The 23511-nt window shown below is 35.9% G+C and overlaps 1 protein-coding gene across 7 annotated transcripts in view; it reads left to right on the top strand.

Moving 5' to 3' along the window:
• The window catches only part of WDR17 (WD repeat domain 17), a 113043-nt gene that overhangs the window by 14921 nt on the left and 74611 nt on the right, over positions 1-23511 (top strand). For 5 of the 7 annotated variants that reach the window (XM_049094907.1, XM_025434042.3, XM_025434041.3 and 2 more), the window contains exon 2: positions 12461-12583. The exons of 1 other annotated variant lie outside the window; for it this stretch is intronic. In XM_049094907.1, the coding sequence (XP_048950864.1) occupies positions 12518-12583 (66 nt within the window). In that variant the 5' untranslated portion in view covers positions 12461-12517. Of the gene's footprint in view, positions 1-12460; positions 12584-23224; positions 23348-23511 lie in introns of those variants that run through there. One more of the 7 variants, XM_035699756.2, reaches the window with a different exon arrangement.

The raw sequence follows: 23511 nt of genomic DNA, 5'->3' as shown, positions 1-23511 counted from the left end.
TCATACCAAAAAATGTATTCCTATCTAATAATACAGATATTATAAACACTTTATTATACTTTCTGCTGTGTCCACTTTCATAAAAAGAATTGCTTTTGTGAAAAAGTAAAATGTTTGTCTTTGAATTTTGAGAGACTACATTTATGTATCTTAGAAATACAGTATGTATAAGAAATTGTTCAAAGTAGATATTCTTAGAAAATAAATTATTATTTTTTAAAGATTTTATTTATTAGAGAGAGACACACACAGAGGGAGAAGCAGGCTCCATGCAGGGAGCCTGACGTGGGACTCGATCCCTGGTCTCCAGGATCACGCCCTGGGCTGAAGGCGGCGCTAAACCGCTAAGCCACCGGGGTTGCCCGAAAATCAAATTATTAAATAACAGTTAACTTGGGATTCCATTATATGATTTAAAATCGAAAATATTTGATTTATGATATACCATAGCATGTGCTGGACATTTTAGGCTTCTTAAATTACTTTCGTGCAAGTCATTTTTAATTTTTAGACTAGATGAATTTAGAGATTCCAGTTAGGAACTTTGGTCAAACTTTCAGGATGTGAGAATTCATGATAAAAAACTTACTGGCTGTGATAACCATGATCCAAAGAAACCTGTCATCGAGATGCAATTCTCTGAATTTCTTTTAAGATTCTAGATTTTTTTTTTTTAAGGATAAACAGGATGTTATCAGCATTCACAGCCTCCACCAAGGATAACCACTGTCCTGACCTCTTGCAGGATAGATAAATATGGTCTCTTTTTGTGCCTTATGTAAATGGAATAATATGATAATATATTACCTTTGCATCTAGCTTATTTCAGTCAACATTGTGTTAGTGAGATTCATCTTTGTAAGTTGCTCGGAGTTGTTTCCATTCCCTCTCATTACTGTAAACCATTCCATTGCATGAATATACCACAATTATTTATCTTTTCTGCTGTTAATAGAGACATGAGCAGTTTCCACTTTGGTGCTGTGATAGAGGTGCCCTGAACTTTGGTGAGCGTGGACGTCCAAAATACCCCTTGCTGTTGGCTAACACTTAGGAGCAAAATGCTGGGTCATATGGTGTATATTTGTTCAGCTTTAGAGGATCCTGCCAATGAGTTAGCCAAATTGTTTGTTTCAATTTACATTCCCATGAGCAGCATATGAGTCTCAATTACTCTGTATTCTTGCCAACCTGTGCTATTGTACATTTTAGCCCTTCTGTGGCAAATGTAGCAGTATCTCTTTGTGGGTTTAGTTTGCAGTAATCATGGACAACTTGTCATATACTCATTGTCCTCTTTTGGTGATGATGGAGTTCTTTTGTCCCAGTCTTAGGTCCATTTTTTTATTGCCTTAGCAGTCTTTTGTGTGTGTGTGTGTGTGTGTAGTGATAGTAGATTAGTTTTTTGTTGAGTATGTGCATTGTTAATATTTTCTCGCACTCTGTGGCTTACTTTTCACTCTTTAAATTATGTCTTGATGAACATAGGTTTGTAATTTTAATATAACCAGATATGTCAAGTTTTTTCCTTTGTGGTTGGTATTTTTTGGTGTGTCTTGCTTAATTAGTAAACCTTTTTCTACTCCAAAGACAATATATTCTCATTAGCTTTCTTTGAAAGCTTTATTGTTTTACCTTACATATTTAGATCTCCAATCTGTCTAATATTGGTGCTTTTTTTATAATATAAGATTGGGGTGAAGATTTTTATGTATTTTTCCATAAGGATTTTCAGTTGACCTACAACAATTATTGAAAGGTCTGTTCTGTCTTCAGTATGCAACATTATCACCTTCATCATAAATCAGTTAACAGCGTATGAATAGGTTTATTCTAGATGTATTGTGTTCCATTAGTGAGTTTTTGTAGCCTGACACCACACTGTCTTTATTATTATTGCTAAGAAGTATTGATAGTTAATAGTCTAAACCTTCAGCTTTATTAGTCTTTTTTAGGGCTTCCTTGACTTTTCTTGGCCATTTACATATCCATATGAGTTTTATTTATTTTTTATTTTTTATTTTTTCCATAGGAGTTTTAGAATTAAAACATGCTGGGGTTTTGATTGTGACAATATTGAATCTGTAGATTAATTTTGGGGCAATTTATGTCTTTACAGTATTAAATCTTAATGTCTGTTAATATGTTATATCTCTAATCTTTCATTTAGGATTTTTATATTTGAAGTATGAGAGAGATTGCTCTGTATTTTCTCTCTTTTAATGTCTTGTTTGGGTTTTGGCAGGACATAAAGAATTGATAAGTGTGATTCCTTTCACTGTACTCTCGAAGAGTTTGTATGAAAGATCTTTAAATATTTGCAAAAGTTTGCCAGTGAAACCATCTGGGCCTGGGAGATTGTTTGTGGGAAAGTTCATTGTAGACTCCTAGTTATGCTTCTTAGACTTTCTCATTTTTTTTTCATCAACTTTGGTAATGTGTGGTTTTTTTTTTGAGGAATTTATCCAGTCATTCAAGTTATCTATTACTGCAAGTGTGTTCATAATATTCTTATTCTTTTTAGGTTGTCAGTCGTTCTTATCATGATGTCTTTTTTTTTATTCCTGTTACTGATATTTGTACGTTCTGTTTTTTTTTTTTTCATGATAAGTCTTTAAACAGTTGACCTAAAGAAACCAGCATTTGCTTTATTTGATTTTTCTCTACTATATGTTTGGAAATATAAATATGCTTTCTCCTCTTCAGAATTATTTCTTTTTCCTGAATTGTTTTTAGATTTTTTTGAGCTTTGTTTTTTCTAGCTTTTTGAGATAGAAAGTTAAATCTTTGTCCAATGAAATCTTTGAGATTCCTCCTTTCTCATTTTCTGTTAGAAATACGTAATCCAGGTTATAGTCCTCCACCTCCAAGCATCACTTTAGCTCTAACCCATGAATTTCTATTTGCTGTGACTTTACCATCTAATGTTAAATATTTTCTAACTTCTCTTTTTACGTCGTTGAATCAAAGATTATTTAGAAATACATTGTTTAATCACCAGTTGCAGACTTTTTAGGTATCTTTCTTTTATTAATCTCAGACTTCATTCCATTGTAACTGGAAAATATACTCAAAGAATTCCAATATTTTGGAAATTGGTGAGGTTTTCCTTATGGCTAGTACGTGGTTTATTTTTGTCATTATTCCATGTTCACTTGAGAAGAATGTGAGTTTTATCATTCTTAGGTACAGTATCCTGTCTATATTTGTCAATTGGGTCAGTTTTATTGAGTATGTTCAGATCCTTTGCACTTTTATGTGATTTTCTCTTTTCTGTCAGATATTGAGATTTATTACTTAAAGTTTCCCATTATGATTATGGATCTGTATATTTCTCCTTTGATTCTGTCATTCTTGATTTAAATGTTTGAAAGTCGTGTCATTCGGGTGCAGTTTTATGACTGTCATATCATCTAGTCAGATCTCTCCTTTTATTCTTAAGTAGCATCCCTCTGTCTCTCTAGTAATATTTCTTGCCTTAAAATTTATTTTTTACTTTTATAACTATAACAGCTTACTCTCGGTTAATGATTTTCTAGCATATACTTTTCTGTTTTTGACTTTCGACCATTCTATACCCTTACAATAATGTATGACTCATAAAAGAGTGTTTGAATTTAATAGTGTGCCAATTTTACTTTTACTTGTAATTTTAATCTGTTTTAATTGAATGTATAACTGTTAAGATTTGATTTACATGTACAGCCAAACTTTTGTTTTCTTGTTCACAAATTTTTTACTAGTTACATTTTCCTTTGATTCACTCATAATGTGTTCATTTACTATTTTTTTTGTAGTTACACCAAAGATCCTGTAGGTTTGACTCATTACCATTTGATAGAAATGATTACTTTTATCTCCTCATTGATCCTAACTCCATTTAATCGGCTCTCACCTTTTGTTATTTTTTTCATATATTAGTGCTACAAATATTTATTTATTTATTTTATTTTACTTATTTTATTTTATTTTTATTTTTATTTTATTTTATTTTTTTAGTGCTACAAATATTTTAAACTTCAGAAGACATTGCAGTTATTGGCCTGGGTAGTTAACATCTCCTTCTGTTTAACGACATATATTTCCTCTTATTGATGATCTTTGTTGTCTCTAGCATTTTTATCTTTCTGGGAACCTTTTCTTCCTGCCAAACAAACTCCCTTTAATGTTTTTCTGGTTCAGGCCAAATTCCCTAGTTTTTGCATCTATGAATATATCATAAGTTTGCCTTCAGCTATATTTTCACTGAGTGTGATAGCATTCTAGGTGCGTAGTTAACTTTTTTCTCTTAACTTTAAAAATGTGATTCCAGAGACACCGCAGTGGCTCAGCAGTTGAGTGCCTGCCTTCGGCCAAGGACGTGATCCCGGGGTCCTGGGATCGAGTCCCATATCAGGCTCCCTGCAGGGAGTCGGCTTCTCCCTCTGCCTGTGTCTCTGCCCCTCTTTCTCTGTGTCTCTCATGAATAAATAAAATCTTAAAAAAATGTAATCCATTACCTTTTGACATCTGTTATTTCAGTTGATCTTTGACCATATTGTGACCATTTCAAAGATTTGGTTTCCTTTGGTCATGGTTCTCAGCATCTTACTGCAGTATGCCTACATACGGTTTTACTCTAATTTACCCTGGTTGGGATTTGGTGAGCTCTAGGAACTTGATTTGTTTAAATAAATTTTGGAAATTTCTCACTCTTTTTATCTTTAAAGGTTGGTTCTATTTTTTTTCCTCCCCCTTGAAGATCGCCACTCCATCTGTGTCTAACTTCTCAGCATATCCTATCTCTTTCTTATGTGCTTTTTGTTTCACTCTTTCTTTTCTCTGTATGCTGGTTGTTGCTACTCCACTGCACTAATCCTGACCTTTGTTGCATCCAGTCTACCAATGGATTCATCCTCTGAGATCTAAATTTCAGATACTGGCTTTCAGTTTTAGAGTATCCATTTCAGTTTTACTTTGCATATATTCTATTCTCTGGTAAAAACACTTCACTTCTTGTCTATTGTATTTGTGACTACACATTAAAAATACTATGTGGCTTAAGCTAAAGAGAAGTATACTGTGTACTTTATTGCTTTGTTATTAATGATTAGAATCACTAAACCTTGGAGTGTTCTAAGCAGTACTGATATCTTGTTCAAGGAGGAGCTTTGCAATTGTCTTGAAATTGAGCTTTCAAATGGTTCTTTGGATGTGGCTGTTGAATACTTTGAAGGGCATGAAATGCTCGGATTGGAACTGCCCCTGCAGATCTCTTCGGGCATGGAGGAATGTGCTTGTGGACATCTGCTCAGGTGCACATTCCTTGTGGGAAAGCAGGACTTGAGGAGTCCTAGAGGGTCTGTCGTGGACGTGGCGTTAATGGCATCCACTTGGGCGATCATGGCAATTGTCATGTTCCCTGTTGGTATTCCTTTGGCCCCCCGAACACATATCCTATTGTAGTCCATCTCAGTCTCCCTCTGCTTATTACGGTAGACCAGTTTTTCCTCATTTCTTATTGTGAGATCATTCTTGGTGTCCATCTGCCTCATCTGCTTGTCCTTGACATTGCTTCTAAAAATCCTTTGTGGATTAAAGAAGTAGCAGTGCTGTATTTCAGAGAGACAGACACTTAAGGTAATGTGTCCCGAATACGATGGCTGGGGGTGGTGAGTGAAGCTGAAAATTCTAAGAAAGAAAGTAAAGTGTCCAAGTGAAATTAGGAAATATGATTCAGTCGTACAACATCTGTATGTGGACAAGTTCATTTTGAGTTTTTCCCTCTTTTGTTTTGTTAGTATTGGGAAGCACTGCTGTGGATTCTTAGTGTATAATTTTTAAAATTTAGATTATATACCTGACAGCAGAAATGTGCAGTTTGGTGTTTTGTACCAGCAAAATGTGCTCATTAGCGTAATTAGCATAAAAGAAACATTGAAGATTTCTAGAAATCCCCTCATGGCCCCTTCCTATCACAGCTTCCTTCTGCCTGAAGAAAATTTCTCTTAACTTCTAATAGTGTAGATTAGCTTTGCTTGTGTTTAAGCTTTTTATAAATGGAATCATGCAATATGTATCCCTTCAGGTTTGACTTTGAATCGTTAGTGCATCATAGGGGTTTATCCATTGGGTTGTGCATAGCTCATTGTAATTATTGTGTGATATGCCAGGTATGACTGTATTACAGTTTTTATCTCCCAGGTCGGGGGAATCAGGTTCTTAGGGGAGATTTGTGTCTTTCCCCTCCAGCCCTTCTCTGTGGCAGCCAATGTGCACTTTGGATTTAGGGTGGGTGTTAAGTAGCAGACAATTTTTTTTGCACCTCCTCAAACAGTAGCAGATCTGTGCTTTGTTTTGGAACAGGATGGGAGCCTGAGATGCCCTCCTGCCCACCTGCCAGAGGCCGGCAGCTTTTGCTTCTGCCCTTCCTCCAAAAGTCCCTGGGGTCAGGAAGGAGGGTTTTGTATCCCTTCCTGGAGGCAGATAAGTTTTGCTTTTCTCTTCCCCCATTGTCCCTGGCAATGAGGGTGTGTGTTTTCTCTTTCCTAGTAGTTGAAGGATTTGTTTCATGGATGAATACAGGGTTTCCTTCCTGTCTGCAGCCAGTTGTTTCCTGCATGTCTGAGCCACTAAGGGGGACTGTGCCTCATTTGCCCCCAGTCTTTCGAGCTAAGCACCCAGTTGAAGCCTGTGGAGAAGATCTTACAACAGTGCAAACTCAGCTTGCATCTAGTTATTCTAAACTGATCCTGTAGTTAGTTCTTGGGCCTTTGGGAATTAATTACCATTTTATCTGATTTTTTTTTCTTACCTGCCTCTGTGACAGTCACCTCTTTCTCTCAGGCTTTTGTCAAAGGTGGAACTACTCATACGTCCTCTCTCTTCAGAGAAGGGCCTGTTACTCTGGAGTTTTCTTGAGTGCTTTCCAACCTGACAATTTAACTTATCTTCCTCCAGAGAGAATATATGCTTCTGCTTTAACGAAGTGGGGCAGGAGCACGGGGGCGACATCAACTTAATCCACTCATTGAGTTTATCTGAAGCTGAGCCTGTCTTTGTAAGGGATCATCTAATTCTATTTCATTCTAAGCCTTAAGATGTGGATCCAGGTAGTTCTCACTGAAAGGACACCGTTATTAGATTAGGTTTTTCTTTGGCAGCATCTGAACTCCAACTTTTTTTTCCCCCTCAGGCCCTATGAGATTACTCAGGCCCATTGTAACTTTTCAGTATTTTAGCTACTACTTTTATTTCTTATTTATTTATTTATTTATTTATTTATTTATTTATTTATTTATTTACTACTACTTTTATAGGCAAATCTTATTGGGGGGAAAAAAGTAGCATTCCCTGCCCACCGCCACTACCACCAAAGGAAAAGTGCCTGCGTACACCCTTTTTACTTCTCTTGAGACTTTTTTTAGTTTGAGATTTTACATATCTTTATCCAGCATTTCAAATTGTCCTTGATAGTAGCATTGGAGATGTGTGTACACACACACAGTATGTATGCAAGTGTATGTATGTGTGTGTGTGTGTACACGCTTGTCTGCCATTGCTGGGAGCCAAGGTCTTGTAAGTAGAATCATTCTGAGGATTCTGAGCACACTGGGTAAACTCTGTATCTGCTCTCTAACTCAGACTTCCTCCTGGCATTTTTACATAGAGTTTTAATCCAGTTGGGTAGACAGCTCCCCCGAATTATATGATGTAGTGCTTTTGTCATCTGCCCTCAACCAGCTGATGCCTCAAGAGGAGGCTCCTCTGTTCATAGTAAGGGTCAGCAGACAGGTGAGCCCAAGTCTCTGTCATCTTGTGCAACACCTTCAGCATGAGGCCCAGGAGTCTCTTTCTTAGCCCTGTCCTCTCTGCTGACCTGTCCCACCATGACTCTAGACAGGACAGATAGAGACAGATCAAAGAGAATAATTGGGAGTGATGCCATTTATTTTATACTTGATCCGACCCTGTTTGGTTAAATAAGCAATGGCCTGTGCTTATTTCACATGTTTAGTTAGTTTGTTAGGAAGCGTAAAATCACTATTATTGCTGTCTCATCAGAGAGCAGAGAACGGCTGACTAAGAGGGTATAAGGACTTTGGATAGGACAGTGGGTAAGAGGACATAACTGGCAGGGGATGAAAATATAGTGCAGAAAAGATCGCCTGCAACCAGAATTTCAGAGGATTAAGCCAGTACCTTGGTCTGAGATATCAGATAACACTGGATGGAAAAATCTAAGCGTAGAACCAAGACACACATCATGGAGCCCCACCATTAGGATAAGCAAAACATGTCATTTTATTCTGTTTAGGATTTTAAGCAGGCATGAGTAAATAAAAACATTATCCAGTTGGGAAGAAGAAAGCAGAAATAAGCATATGGCACGATAGGTTCACATAAAATCACAACCAGAGAACTTTTGTACTTCCACTTCTAGACCCAGGGCTGCTGACACGTGTCTTGATTTTCACCCCCATACTTACAGTAGGATGTCGATGACTGGTAGCCATGACCAGCTTCTCAGAATGAGGGCAGGGCCCTACTTTATTTACTTATAATTGTTCTTATCCTCCTAGGTGGTCCTAACTGTTCTAACACACAAAATTACAAGGCACTTCTAAACAAGGGAGAGTCATAGCAAAATGGAAACATTGCTTATATATGAATGGATCACACAAAATGTGCTGATTATTTTTCTCTTATGGGAAGAAAAGCTCAACTGTTTTTCAATGATTAATTGTTAAGAGGTTGGAAAAGAACATGAGATAACTCGGATTCCTTATATAATTATGTCTTGCTATATTTAGTTCGTCTTAAAAATTTTGTCTTTTAAAACTGTTTTGCTAGGGACATAGGCATAACTCTATAAATCTTATTTTCTCCATCAGGAGACCCCAATTTCCTAGTGTAGATAAGGTGAGAATGTTGATTTGATAGACTAATCTCTGTGGAGTGTACCTGTCGTCCTGTACTCAAGAGTTAATGGATCAGTTAGCTATTGCCATGAAAATGCTTTGTTACAAACCACTCCAAAAACTCAGAAAAATATAACATTACACATTTATTATGCTCACAAGTATAATCCTCGGGTTTTACAGCAGATCTGTCTTGGCTGAGTGAGTGGTTCTGCTTCTCATTTAGACCTATGGTTTGTCTGTGGCAGCTCTACTCCTTGTGTCTCTCATCCTTCTTGGATCAGTAGGGTAGCCATGGAAGGCTCTCGTTGGTGGCAGAGGCACAAGAGTATGAATGGAAATAGGCCCTTTAGCCGGAGCTTGGAACTGGAATACTCTGACTCCTGCCCACAATATCACTGAGAAAAGCCAGTCATAGGGCAAGTCTAAAGGCAATAGGCAGTGGTGTACCGTCTGTGCATTATGGGGTCATGGCAAAGATCTAGACGCAGAAAAAGTCAGAACCAGTAGTCAAACTTCAGATTACTTATGTGTTTGGATATTAATGCCTGCAGTAAGTTTTCTGACAATACAAAACCTTTTACATCATTCTCTTTATTTTCTTTAACATGATATTTACCTTCTGATGACTGTCATTTCCTTGCATCAGAAGTCGTAAGAGGTAGTAAGAATTTTCTAAGAATTGAGTTAACTTCATGATTTCTGGCAATAATTAGTCCGTCAGACCCATGGACTAATCCACAGATATAAATATGTGGAATAAGGGCCACCATGACTCTCTTCTTCCTACCTCAGTTACTGCTGAGTGCTCATGGCGTGCTTCCCCTCTGAGGTCAGCTATGGGTTCAACTCTCTACTCCAAACAGTCCTAACCTATCAGGCAGATGTGAGAGTTGAAAACTGTCCTTCTACACTAAATAAACCAGATTCTATTCACTGTCAGATCGTCAAAACACCTGTCTACCATCAGGAAGTATGTACGAGGCAAGATAGTTCATCTGGGATTACATGATGTGAAATATTTTACCTTTCTTAATTCTTGTAGGTATGGCAAATAGTGCTGGTGGAAAAATACCACACAATAAGGACTCTGAACCATTATGTGCCCTATAAACAGAGTATTCATTATTAACTACATTGTATTTAAAATGGCATAGGGCAGCCCTGGTGGCGCAGCGGTTTAGCGCTGCCTGCAGCTCAGGGTGTGATCCTGGAGACCCAGGATCGAGTCCCATGTCAGGCTCTCTGTATGATGCCTGCTTCTCCCTCTGCCTGTGTCTCTGCCTCTCTCTCTGTCTCTATGAATAAATAAATAAAATCTTTAAAAAAAATAAAATGGCATAATGTACCTGGTATGATTTTAAAGTAATGTTACCAGTTCAGGTTGGCATTTAATTTAATGCTTAAAAAATGTCTTAATGTCTTAAATGATTTGGTTAGCCATTTCCAAAAGGAATTGAATAGTAGTCCCATTTCATTTGTTGGTACGCATAGTACCTGTCACTTGGATACATTTTTTTAGATCCTTTCCAAGTTTCGGTGATATGTACCTTCATGTGAACTGTCATCAGTTGAGGACTCTTCTAGCACTGTCAGTTCACTCAACAAACATTTTGTATCTTACTAGCAAGTTCCTTTGTTTTGGGGAACTCACAATTTACATTTATATAATCATAAATTACTAAATCATTTAGTAATCACTATGTATTACTTGCAAATATATAAAGAAAGGCAAACAAATGAGGGATTTGGTGCATTTGAAGAACTTTTCAAAGAAGGATTTTTAAGCTGTGTTTTTGGAAAACCATAAATGTGACATGACATATTATTCACAGCGAAAAGGGGAAGGACAGTTAAGGCAAAAGCATTTAAAAGCTAACAGACAGGGACGCCTGGGTGGCTCAGCGGATGAGCGGCTGCCTTCTGCCTACAAACCTGCCCAGGGCGTGATCCTGGAGTCCGGGGATCAAGTCCCACATCGGGCTCCCTGCATGGAGCCTGCTTATGTCTCTGTCTCTCTCTTTGTGTCTCTCATAAATAAATAAAAATCTTTAATAAAAAAAAACTAACAGACGTAAATGATGATGGTATAGAACATGTTTAGGAATTGCCGTGCAAGCAGGGACATAAGTAAACTATTTTGTTAGTTCATACAGGACGTGATGAGGGGTCTCACTAACACTTTGACGTTCGAGATGGAGAGAAGGACCTTTTGAAGGGATATTTTGAAGATAGTTTGATAAGACCTGATGATCAAATGTAGTGGACAGGGGAAGAGGAGGTGATGCCGGAGTCTGAGGCGCTGCTGTTTTAATCTCAGGCTACTGCAGAGAGTGTAAGGATAGGCGCTGGGAGGGGGGATGCAGGAGAAAGTCAAGAATATGCAAAACTGGTTGAAAGGGCCCAGAATCTGGGAGGTCAGGAAGATGTAAACAAACAAGAGATTATATCAGTCCTACAACTTCCTGTGGAAGTGAGAACCTATTCCCAGGCATCTTGACCTGAGGCTTCAAGCAGATACTCAAAAATATTTCTAGAGAAAAAGGGAGAAGAAGAATTATTCTGAAGAAGAGTGCCATGTTCTATCTGATAAGTTTTTGGAGAGAAGGCTGTTTTCAGCCAGCCATGGTGATGCTTCTGTGTCCTAGACATGTACCTTTTTTATGCCAGAGCAAGTGCTATCTTACTCTAGGATACGGAGAATGAAACACTCAAATTGCCCAAATTCTTCCCTTTTCCTTCTGCCCCCCCCCCCCCTTCTTTCCTTTTTTCTTCACTGAGGTGTAACGGTTTGATGAACTTAGTAAGGAAAAGATCCATCAGAACTTTGTTGGGTGAAGCCCCTGAAATTTACAGAGGGTGTTAGTCCACGTACTCTCCAAGAAATCTCTTACTTAGTGTGTCTAGTAAATAATATCTTTCAGAAGTGAGTAAAACTAAAAAAAAAAAAAAAGCCAAATCCATGTGATTTTGATTCTCTGTTGAACATATTAGCCTGTGATTTAAACTCTAAACTTTTTGAGGCATGTCAGTAATTAGCAATCAGCTAATTGTAAAATAATTTAACTCTCAAGCATAGAAATCTAGAATTAGCCTTGTCATTGCACACCTTTTCACCTAGAAGCTTTCTTCTGGTTTTATTCTCCCAACTGCTGAGGTTGAAAGTGGAACTACTATTTTTTTTTTTTTTTTGCCTCCTGTTGCCTTGTAGTTTCTCTGGATTTCTTATTTGTAACTTGGTAACTTTAAGATATAATTTGCCTCTTTCTTGTAAAAGTTCAATCTAATATATGTTTTTTTTAAGAATGAAAACTGAAAGCCTAATATTTGATAAAGCATTTGCTGATACTCTATAACAGCATAATGATTATATGATTTTTTTTTTCCTGTTTGAGCATAGAGGCTTACATTTTCTGGTTTAGCATTATTTTTACAGATACTGTTATTGTAAATTATTAAAACTGTCTCAGCTGAAATGTCTAGCTTCTTGTACTGAACAACATTTCACAAGGCAGATTTTGGTAAATCTGTTTGGTTGAAACACATTATTGTTACTTTAGGTGCCGACTATTCTGATGCCGAGTTTCCAATTGCCTTGATTAAAGTAGAAACATCCTATGGCTTGGATGACTTACATTTCAAATTGGTTTGAGCAAGATGATTGGTATGAAGGACTACAAAGAGTAAGATATATTTATGTTGTGATTATGATTTTCTGTGGGTCTTTTTTCTGCTCTCCTGCTCATGCAGCTGTTATTTCTTTGTCATTTATGTTGCAGACATTTTTGCATTGCAATATTTTGAAGGTAAATAAGACACTTGATAGATTCCAAAGCAGAGATAAGAGGATAATTATAAATACGGTCATAATCATACATTGAGGAAAAGGTTTTTTTTTTTTTTTTTCTGTCCTGGTTTCACATGAATTCTTAATATTTTCAGATTGTCTTCAGGCTTTAAATATAAAATAGAATTCTTTTATGAGACTAATATATGAAAACAGTAATACTTGTAATAGTCATTTTACATAAAGAAAAAATTTTAATGAAGCAGAAGATGTGCATGATAACACTATGTATTATATTAATATCGTAAAATTAAATGCAAAGATTTTCTGAAGAGTGCCATGTTCTATCTGATGAATTTTTAGGCAATTAATTATGTTTCAAAAGATTTGGATTGTCACCATGGCAACTTTTGTATAGTATTTTGAAAATAGCTATTCTGATCTATTATTGCAATAGTACAAAACTGCTGTTTAAAAATGTATCTAATCAAAATGGATTTAGTGTAAAATAATACGATGTCTTTTTGATTATTTTCACCTTTTTAATGGGAGATTTTTAAATCACTTAAATGAAGCATTCTGTAGATTTTTTTTCTCACACAGCCTGGATTTTTCTTTTTATTAATGAATAGAACAAAAGAGCCAGAGTATCTTCCTGGGGTTTCATCAGCTTTCCTCACTGTTGTCGGAGGGCATATGCTACCAAGATAGGCAGCACTGCGTTTCTCTCCCTGTCCTGCTTCCTCAGGGTCCCATCCTCCACACATCAATGAAAGACATTTTTTCAGTATTTTACTCCCTTTTAATTATCTTTGTCACTGTAATTCCTCAGCAGTTTAAAGCCGTCTGCCTTTTGGGATTTTCTTTGTTTTTTTGTTTTTGTTTTTGTTTTCATTTTTTTTAAGCTGTGAAACAAAGCTGGTAAACATCTCTGCAGCCAGTTAATAGCAAACTCTGGAGAATAATCCTCATACTGGGGATCCTAACACATTCTGCAGAAAACAGGTGGAGAATCAGTGGGTAGCTTGTCATTCTGAATTTCAGTCGTACCCATAAATGATGGAAGTACTTCAGCTTATGAGTTAGATAAGTCCCACTGGACACACATACACACCTTTGTATTGTGTGTGTGCATTTTAAATATAGTAAGTGCATTTCTGATGTTGAACCAAAGAGGTTTTTTTTTTTTTTTCTTCCAGTGCAGTCCGTGTATTTCCTCAATGGGGAGGGATAAGGATGGTAGTCCAACTCGCTAAAATGCTTTTTACTAAAATTGAGTGTTCCTTTATCTAGCGACTTCAGGGGAGTTTACATTAGAGATTATGAGGATTCAATATCTTTTTCTCCATTATAACACCAGTCGGCCCTTTAGTACCATTAGCCTTTATAAATGAATTTCTGGCTCTGAGACCTATTACAAGAGTAGCTGTTATATATAGACACAGTGCAACCCTGAAATTACCATATTGTCATCTTCATGAGTTTGAGCCGCTTCTGGCTCAAATTTTGGTCTGTTCTTATATAGACTTGGATGAGAATGAAAGATCCTATTCTAAATAATGAAAATTGGCACATGAATATTGACTTTAAGTTCTCCTAAAAGCAGAGCTTAATATTTTTCAGTTGATGTGCATGTGCATATGTATCCTATATAATCAGCATTCAGCATAGCACATTTTTCAATAGAATTTTTTCTCCTAATTTATTTAAAAGCAAAGTTATAACATTGTAGTGTGGGGTTTATAATGTACATAAATGCAACACATTTGATAATAATACGAAGGACTATGGGGGAATGAAAATATGGTTGTGGGGTTATTACATTTTACATGAAATAGAACGGTAACACTGAGTACAACAGATGTGGTGAGGATGCAGAGAAAGGGGAGCCCTCTTACACTGTTGGTGGAAAGAGTTTTTTTTTTAAAGTTCACAAGAAAAGGTAAGTTGGATTTTTTAGTTAACATTGTAATTTAGAAATACAATGTTTGAAAAATTACATACAAGTATGACTGGTCTTTCATAGAAACTTATGATAGTATTAATTTTAATATAATATTTATGGTGTATGTGTATATTTCTACAGGTACACAGACACACATAATAATTTGATTTTCACTTAGTTTTGCAGGCTTCTTTCACAGTGTTGTAACTCTAGCTATATTTTAAATTTCATTGTGATTATTTCATATCAGCATGCTCTTCATATTCAGAAGTGAACTTTAATGTTATATAAATATAAATACACTCATCACTTTTTTTACATTTCATATACTTAATATAGAGAATATCTTTACTGTGAGTGTAACATATATGTTGTATTTCATATGAGATTAAAAGAAAAAATTGAATTTAGGTTAAGAAATTAATATCTTTGCAAGTAGGCTGTTGCCAGGTTACTGACATTGTCACTTATGTGTGGGGTGACACAATGCTCAGACTTTCTTCCTGAATCCTTTCTAAATCTCCATTATTCAGTGTACTTGAAGGTTTAGTACATCTTTAAAGTGTACATGTTGTTACTGGAAACAGAAGATTATATTTTCTGAAGTAACAAATCTCTAGAATGTACATGGAAATTCTTAAGTCATTCACATAAAAATGAAACCTATTCTAAAGTAAGAATACAAAAAAGTAGATAATATTTGTCTGAAATATATAATTAATTACAACGTTAAGTTCACATACATTTATTTACCTAGATGTGTGACATATATTTTAGGACTTATGTTTAAAATAAAGATACAGATTTTGGAATGATTCTGTAGTTGAATATTTTCTATTTGTAGTAATGAGAAGCATTAATTATATAACCATTCATGCTGACTACAAAGATAACAAGAGCTTCTGGACATTTCTTTTTATCTCCTTAGCAATTACAGATATAATTTAATAAAAGCTGTATCATATTATATATCCTTTTAATAATTTTGAAAAACAATAAGGAAGTTTCAAATACTGCCCGTTTAAATACATAATTAAGATTTATAAATACAAGAGTATTCATATATATATATTTTAAGATTTTATTTATTTACTTGAGAGTGAGAGAGTGCACAGGGAGGGGCAGAGGGAGAGGGAGAAGCAGACTCCCTGCTGAGCAGGGAGCCCAATGTGGGCTCAATCCTGGGACCCTGGCCAAAGGTAGATGTTTAATGGACTGAGCCACCCAGGGGCCCCAATATTCATATATTTAATGATGTGTAATTTTTTCAAATTTTGTTCAAAATCCTAGATTTTATAATATGTTCTTATTTTGTTTTATGCTGTTTATTATTTTAATGGCTGTTTTGGACAAGTTATTCAACTCTATATTTATTTATTTATTTATTTGACATATTTTATTTATTTATTTATTTATTTATTTATTTATTTATTTATTATTTATGGCAGACACACAGAGAGAGGCAGAGAGATAGACAGAAGGAGAAGCAGGCTCCTTGGAGAGAGCCTGATGCAGGACTTGATCCCCAGACCAGGATCATGCCCTGAGCGAAAGGCAGATGCTCAACCACTGAGCCACCCAGGCATCCCTCAACTCTAAATTTAAAAGGAAATTATATGGTTAGATTGTAAGACTTGTGAAAGCTGCTTAGGAACAAAGTCATACCAAATTGTATGACAATATTGAAATTTTTGTATTATTTAAATTTGAAAATTAAAAAGTAGTGAACTTAAAGAAGAGGTAATTTAAGATATACTGATAATTAAAGTAAAAATATATTGACAAAGTGAATTTTAAAGTAACATGCCTTTTTAATAAGGAGCAGAGGGACTTTGAGTTTGTAGTCTGGCAGGTGAGGAGCTTAGAAGTCTTCACTCTAGCCTAAAATGATAAAAAATTGAGCAAACTGGAAAAAAATAAATCAGCCACTCTTCTTAGATCTCTAAGAGAAGTGAGGTCACAGGGCAGTTTACTTCTTCCACAGTTGGAGAGATGGACAGGCAGTTACAGAAATTCACAACCTCCTGGAGCAGAGACCTACCAGCTAAAACCTCAGTGGGAACCAGAGCCCAACTAGGAAAACCTGAACTATAACTGATGAATTGCTGGAGGCTCATGTCACAGGTCTGAGAGTTAGAGACTCCATGGAGGCCCCATGCTTGTGTGCTCTCACCTCCAGCATCTCTACCAGGTCCTCACTGTGAAGACCAGGGAAAATCCCATCATGCATCTGGCAGGGAGAGAAGAAAAGGAATCATTTTGAAATAGGTCCTAGCATTTTTTTCTTAGCAAAGCTGTTCTAGGAAGAAATAGTTTTATCAGAGCCTTACCTATCTGGGGAAGGGAAATAACCAACTCCAGCCCACTGTACCCATCCTTTCCCAACTAAGGGATAAAAAAACCCCTCCAAGAATCACTGGTGAAATTCACATTACACAGGCATGGACTCACCAGAGGACCTAATCACAGGATTATAGAGCACTTTTCCTCCCACAGTTACATTACCAAGGGTCAGCTGACCACAGTGCTTTTTACCCACTACATCATGTAATCCTCTCAAGGAAAGATTGTAGGGCATACTGAAAAGCAAAAATGAACAAACAAGCAAACAAACAAAAAACCATCAGAACAAGAGTCAGATATGGCAGGAATGTTGTAACTATTGGACCAAGAATTTAAAGAAACAAAATTAATATTATAAGGACTTTAATAAAAAATAGAGAACATACAAAGACAGGTGGATAATTTAAACAGAGAAATGGAAATTCTAACAGGAATCAAAAAGAAATGCTAGAGACCAGAAACACTAAAAAATGAAGAATGCCTGTTAGCTCATTAGTAGACTGGATATGGCTGAGGAAAGAATGATTTAGCTTGAGAATATGATGGTAGGGACTTCCAAATCTGAAAAGGAAGGAGAAAAAAGAATGGGGGGGAAAAACAGGACGAAATACTCAAGGGCTGTAGGCCAACTGCAAAAGATGTGCCGTACACATACTGGAAATACCAGGACAAGAAGAGAAAGGAGCAGAAGCAACAGGTGAAGCAGTAATGACTTAGAATTTCCCCGAATTATGTCAGACAGCAATCCACAGATCCAGAAAGCCCAGAAAATACAAAATGAGATAAATGCAAACAAAACAAAACAAAACAAAACCCTCACCTAGGCAAATCACATTCAAACTGAAGAAAAAAAAAATCAAAGCGAAAATCTTCAAAAAGAAAACAGAGGAGCAAGAATAAGAATTATCATTCAACTTCTCAGAAACCACAAAAGCAAGAAGAGAATGAAATGAAATATTTAGAGTGTTCAGAAAAATAAAATACCAGCCAAGAAATCTATACACTGTGAAATTATCTTTCATGAGTGAAGGAGAAATAAAGACTTGCTCAGACAAACAGGAATTGGGGAATTTCTTGCCAGTAGACCTACCTTGCAATAAATGTTAGGAGAAGTTCTTCAGAGAAGGTAAGTGGTACAAGTCAGAAAATCAGATCTGCATAAACAAAGGAAGAGTATTGGAGAATATATAAGTAAAGGTAAAATAAAAACTTTCATTTTTCTTATTCTTAATCTTGTTAACAATTAACAGTTTGTATATAATAAAAGTAAAACAATATATTTTATTATACTTTTATGAACATACACACATACATATATGTGTGTGGTGTTGCTTATGTATTTATGTATAAGTAAAATGAATAACAGCAATGATATAAGGGATGAGAAGATGAATTAGGGAATTAGAGATATTTTGTTATTTATAAGGTGCCTACACTACCTGAGAAGTGGTATGGTGTTATTTGAAAGTAGACTTGGAGTAGTTATATCTTACAAAGTCTAGGACAGTCACACACAATTTTAAATGATATGCTAAGAAAGAAGAAAAAGTTGAATCATATAAAGTGCTCATTTGAAACCACAGAAGAAAGAAAAAGTGTGGAGGACGAAAACAGGAACAAATTGAAACAGTAAAAATTGGGTATATACTAATCCAAGCGTATCAATCATTACCTTGAACATCAATGGCCTAATGCACTAATGAAAACATATAGTTGGGTCTTTGTCTACAAGTAACTCAAATTAAATATAAAGACATACATAGATAAAGAGTAAAGGGATGAAGAAGGATAAACCATGCTAACACTAATTAAAAGAAGTGTCTATAGATATGTAAATTTCAGAGCAAGGGTAACGAGAGACATTACATGGTGATAAAAGGGTCAGTAATCCAAAAAGACTCACACACAACTTTAATGTGTGTATGCCTAATAACAGTATTGTAATACATGAGGCAAAAAATGATAGAAGTACGAGAAGAAATAGATGGGCATACTGTTCTAGTTGGAGACTCTGAACAGATCTACCAGACAGAAAATCAGTAAGAACATAATTGAACTTTATAGCATCTTCAAGCAAGTGTGTATAGTCTACACTATGGATTACTTCCTCCAACAACAGCAGGTTGCACATTCTCCTCAAGCTCACATGGAACATTTCCCTAGATAGATCATGTTTTGGGCCATAAAGCACATCTCAACAACTTAAAAGTACAGAAATAATACAAGGTTTACTCTCACACATCAGTGGAATTAAACTAAAAATCAGTACCAGAGATATAACTTGAAAATCTCCATATAGAGACTAAACAACAATCTTCTAAATAACACATGGATCAAAGAAGAAGTCTTAAGAGAAACTGAAAAGCATTTTTAAACTGCATGAAATTGAAAATACAACTTAATGTAATTTATGGGATGCGGCAAAAGCCGTGCTTGGAGGGAATTTATAGAATTTAATGCATATATTAGAGAAGAAGGAAGATCTAAAATTAATCATCTAAGCTTCTGCCTTAGGGAACTAGAAAAAGAGGAGTAAATTAAATAAATGCAAAGTAAGCAGAAGAAAAGAAATAATAAAAATTAGATCAGAAATCAGTGAAATCCGAAATAGAAAATCAGTAGAGAAAATCAACAAAACAAAAAGGTGCTTCTTTGAAAGATCAATAAAATCAATCGCTTCTCGGCCTTTTGGCTAAGATGAAGTGTAGGATCAATAAAATCTATTAGCCTTTAAGCTCGACTAATTAAAAAGAAAAGAGAGAAGGAACATGTTACGAATACCAATAATGAAAGAGGGGACATCGCTATATAACCAATGGATATTAAAAGGGTGATACAGAAATACTACAAATTTGGTAATCTATATGAAAGGGACCAATTCTTTAAAGATATAATTTGCCAAAACTTACAGAAGAAATATACAACCTGAATAGACCTATGTTTTAAAGAAATTGAATGAATAATAACAGTTTATGATACTGTGATTTATAAGAAATATGTATTTATTTAGTCATTCAGATGTCAGTGTCCCAAGTGTAGAGAGCCATAAATGTGTCTTTTGTTATGCTAATAAGGTGACTTTTAGAAAGCATGTAAGGATGGAGGTTGATGGCTGGCCGGAGCCAATCTTATGATTACAGGGTTGGAACTTTTAATCCCACCCCTTGACCTTCGGGGAGAGGAGAGGGGCTGGAGGTTGAAAGATCTCCAGTGGCCAGTAGTTTAATCAGTCAATCCTGTATAATGAAGCCTCTACTAAAACACAAAAGGAAGGGGTTCAGAGGGCTCTCAGGTTGATGAACGCGTGACCCACTCTGAGAAGATGGGATCTCCTTGCCCCTTCCCTCTACGTTGCTTCATGCGTCTCTTCTATCTGGCTGTTCCTGAGTTATGTCCTCTTATAACAAACCAGTAATCTAGAAGTAAAATGTTTCTCTAAGTTCTTGAGCCATTTCTAGCAAATTAAGACTTGAACAGACCCTTCACTGAAGAAGATAGATGGCGTATAAGTATATGGAAAGATGTTCGACCTAGGGAAATCCAAATTAAAACAACGAGTTACTACTTACATACCTATTAGAATGGCCTATCCAGAACACGGACACCACCAAAGGCTGGTGAGAGTGGGAAACAGCAGGAGCTCCCATTTATTTCTGGTGGGAATGCAAATGGTGCAACCTCTTTGAAAGACAGTTTGATCTTTTCTTTTTTTTTTTTTAATTATTTTTATTTATTTATTTTTAGTTTGATCTTTTCTTATATAATAGGCATACTCCTACTCCAGCAGTCCCCTCTTTTGCACTCCCTGTTACTCACCTAAAGGAATTGAAAACTTAAGTTTACATAAAAACCTGTGCATGGGTGTTTATAGCAGCTTTATTCATAACTGTTAAAACTTGAAAACAACCAAGATGTCCTTCAGTAAGTGAATGGATAAATAAACAGTGGTACTCTTTATTATTTATTTAAAAGGGAATATTTTTCACTGCTAAAAAGAGATGAGCTATGAGGCCATGAAAATACAGGGAGGAAACTTAAGTGTCTATTACTCAAAGAAAAGATTATATACTGCATGATTACAATGAAAGGGCATAACTATGGATAAAAGGTGAAACTGGGCAGAGTATAACAGTATCAGTGCTTGCCAGGGGTTATTGAGAGACGGAGAGATCAATGGGCAAACAGAGGGGATTTTTTAGGGCAGTGTATCTATTCTGTACAATCTACAGTGGTGGATGCATGTCCTTCTACATTTGTCCAAACCCATGGAATGCACAACACCGGGGGCCAACCCTACTGTAAACTAAGGACTTTGGATGATGATGATGTGTCAGTGTAGGTTCATCACTGTAACAGATGTACCAATCTGATGCTAGGCATTGATGGTGGGGGGAGGTTGTGTGTATGGGGGACAGGGAGTGAACGCAAACTCTGTCATTTCAACTCAGTTTTTGCTGTGAAACTAACACTGCTCTAAAAACAGTTTATTAAGTTTAAAAAAGATTTAAAAAAAAAAAGCAGTAAGTGAACATTCTAAAAATGATTCCATTTTACCTGTCTAAATCTTTCTCTTACATTTCTTTTCCAGATATAAACTCAAAATTTGCTTAAACATAAATGAGAAACAACTTTTATTTACAAACATTACGAGTAGTAACCATAGACCCCAAATGTAAACCACAAAAGCCTATTTAATCCACACTGTAGTTAAAATAATGTATATTTCAAAAAAAAATAATAAAATAAAATAATGTATATTTCCAGTGAAAGGTAACATTGTAACATTACTAGTTTAAAAAATATGTATATTTTAAAAAATTTGTCAGGAGTGCTAGTGCTTGAGGAAATACAAGTGCCAGAGGAGGAGGAGGAAAGAAGATTCTTAGAGTTAAACAAGCACAGTTATCATGGAATTTTTCACTTCAAATAACTTTTTACTTAAAAAAAACCCCACTAATTCCACTCAGATAAGGAGATTTCATGGGATGAAGACAGATTCAGGGAAGAAAGAGGAAAGAAGAAGAGATCTTTTGTAGAACGTGGAAATATGAAATAGAAAAGATATAAAGAAGAAAGTAGCTTGATAAGTAAACTGGTGATAATGTAACTGACTAGAGTTTACTAATTTTGAGCATTAAAATAAAGAAGAAATACAGGGTTATGGTCAGTACATGATTCCAGTAATACTGAAAAGGAAGCAGATGATGGAAACACTGCTTTATTTTTCAATGACATTACCAAGTTTTGTTCAGAGCAACTTGTTTTAAACCACTAGGTGGCAGGGTAGAAAGAGAAAAGGCACACTGAACAGGTACCCATTACACTTGTGTCTTAGGTCAGGCGTGTGTATATATATTTATGTGTTAATGTTTCATAGGTGTGATATTTGACATTTGTGTTAAAGCAATAACAACATAAACAGAATATTGATTAAATGCTGACGTTTGGTTATGTTAGGCCATGTGAACCAAACTTATTATCTCCCAGGTATTTACTTAATTTTTCAAAAATATTTTTAAGCTTATAATTGCTATTTATATTTTTTCCTTACTTGAAATAGGTATGAAATTCACAATAGTGAAAAATTGGTAGTTTCCTGGTATAACTTTGCAGTATAAGTGAAGACTCTTATGTTGAGAGTCCTCATTTTTAGACCAATATTTTTGACCATATTAGACCATCATAATGGTCTAGATTCTGCCTTGAAAAAAAATTTTTTTTGGTCAATTAATCTATTCTTGAATGCCATTCAAGGTAACTCTATAGGGTAATGCTCAGAAGAGGTTCTTTGTTTTTGTTTTTGCCTTAGATATTCCCTGTTTCTGGGTTTTCAATATGATCATAGATATACAAACAGTCCCCCACTTGGTTTCCTTTTCTCCACGATCCTAGAAGAATTGAGTTGAGAGTTTACACAGAGATTCACAGAATCCCTTGAGCTGAGATGAATGGAAGGGAACACCTATTTCAGAGGATTTCTTTTAACTAGAAGGAACAGAAACCTGAGGTTAGATGCCTGCCTCCGTGCTCTGCCCTGGCTTGGAGCTGGGTCTCCCTCCCTGCTTACGGGAGCCCCAGCCAGGCTGATTCTTCATCTTGAGGGCTGTTTACTCCACTGTCCTCTGCCTGCCACGTCAACATTTTGTAACCAGTGGTTTCCAGTTTCCTTCTGTCCCCTCTTCACAATGAACAGTATTGTTAACGCAGCCTGCGGACCTGCCCTCTGTCCCATAAATAGTTATTGCAAAGATACTGAGTCACTGTAAAAACAGTGATGTTCTCTGACAGAGGCTACAATCCTCCCAATTTTGGCTTTCAGGGTTTTACATTTGAAATTGCTGCCCTGCATGAATTGCTAGTATTTAAAAATCAGTAGGTTTTACGTAAAAATCTAGATACTTCCATTTCTCTGGAAGCTTATATAAATCTGGCAACATGGGAGGGTCTTCTCCAGTGGCACTAGAGCCCGTCAGATAGAATATGGCCTTTCTGTTTCACTGTAGTCCCCATCACTCCTCTAGGGTTCCCATTCCTTG

This window comes from Canis lupus, chromosome 16 (genome assembly GCF_003254725.2).
Source record: "Canis lupus dingo isolate Sandy chromosome 16, ASM325472v2, whole genome shotgun sequence".
In the NCBI taxonomy this organism is placed as follows: domain Eukaryota; kingdom Metazoa; phylum Chordata; class Mammalia; order Carnivora; family Canidae; genus Canis; species Canis lupus.
The sequence above is the reverse complement of the archived record's forward strand: the minus strand, read 5'-3'. Positions and strand labels throughout refer to the sequence as shown.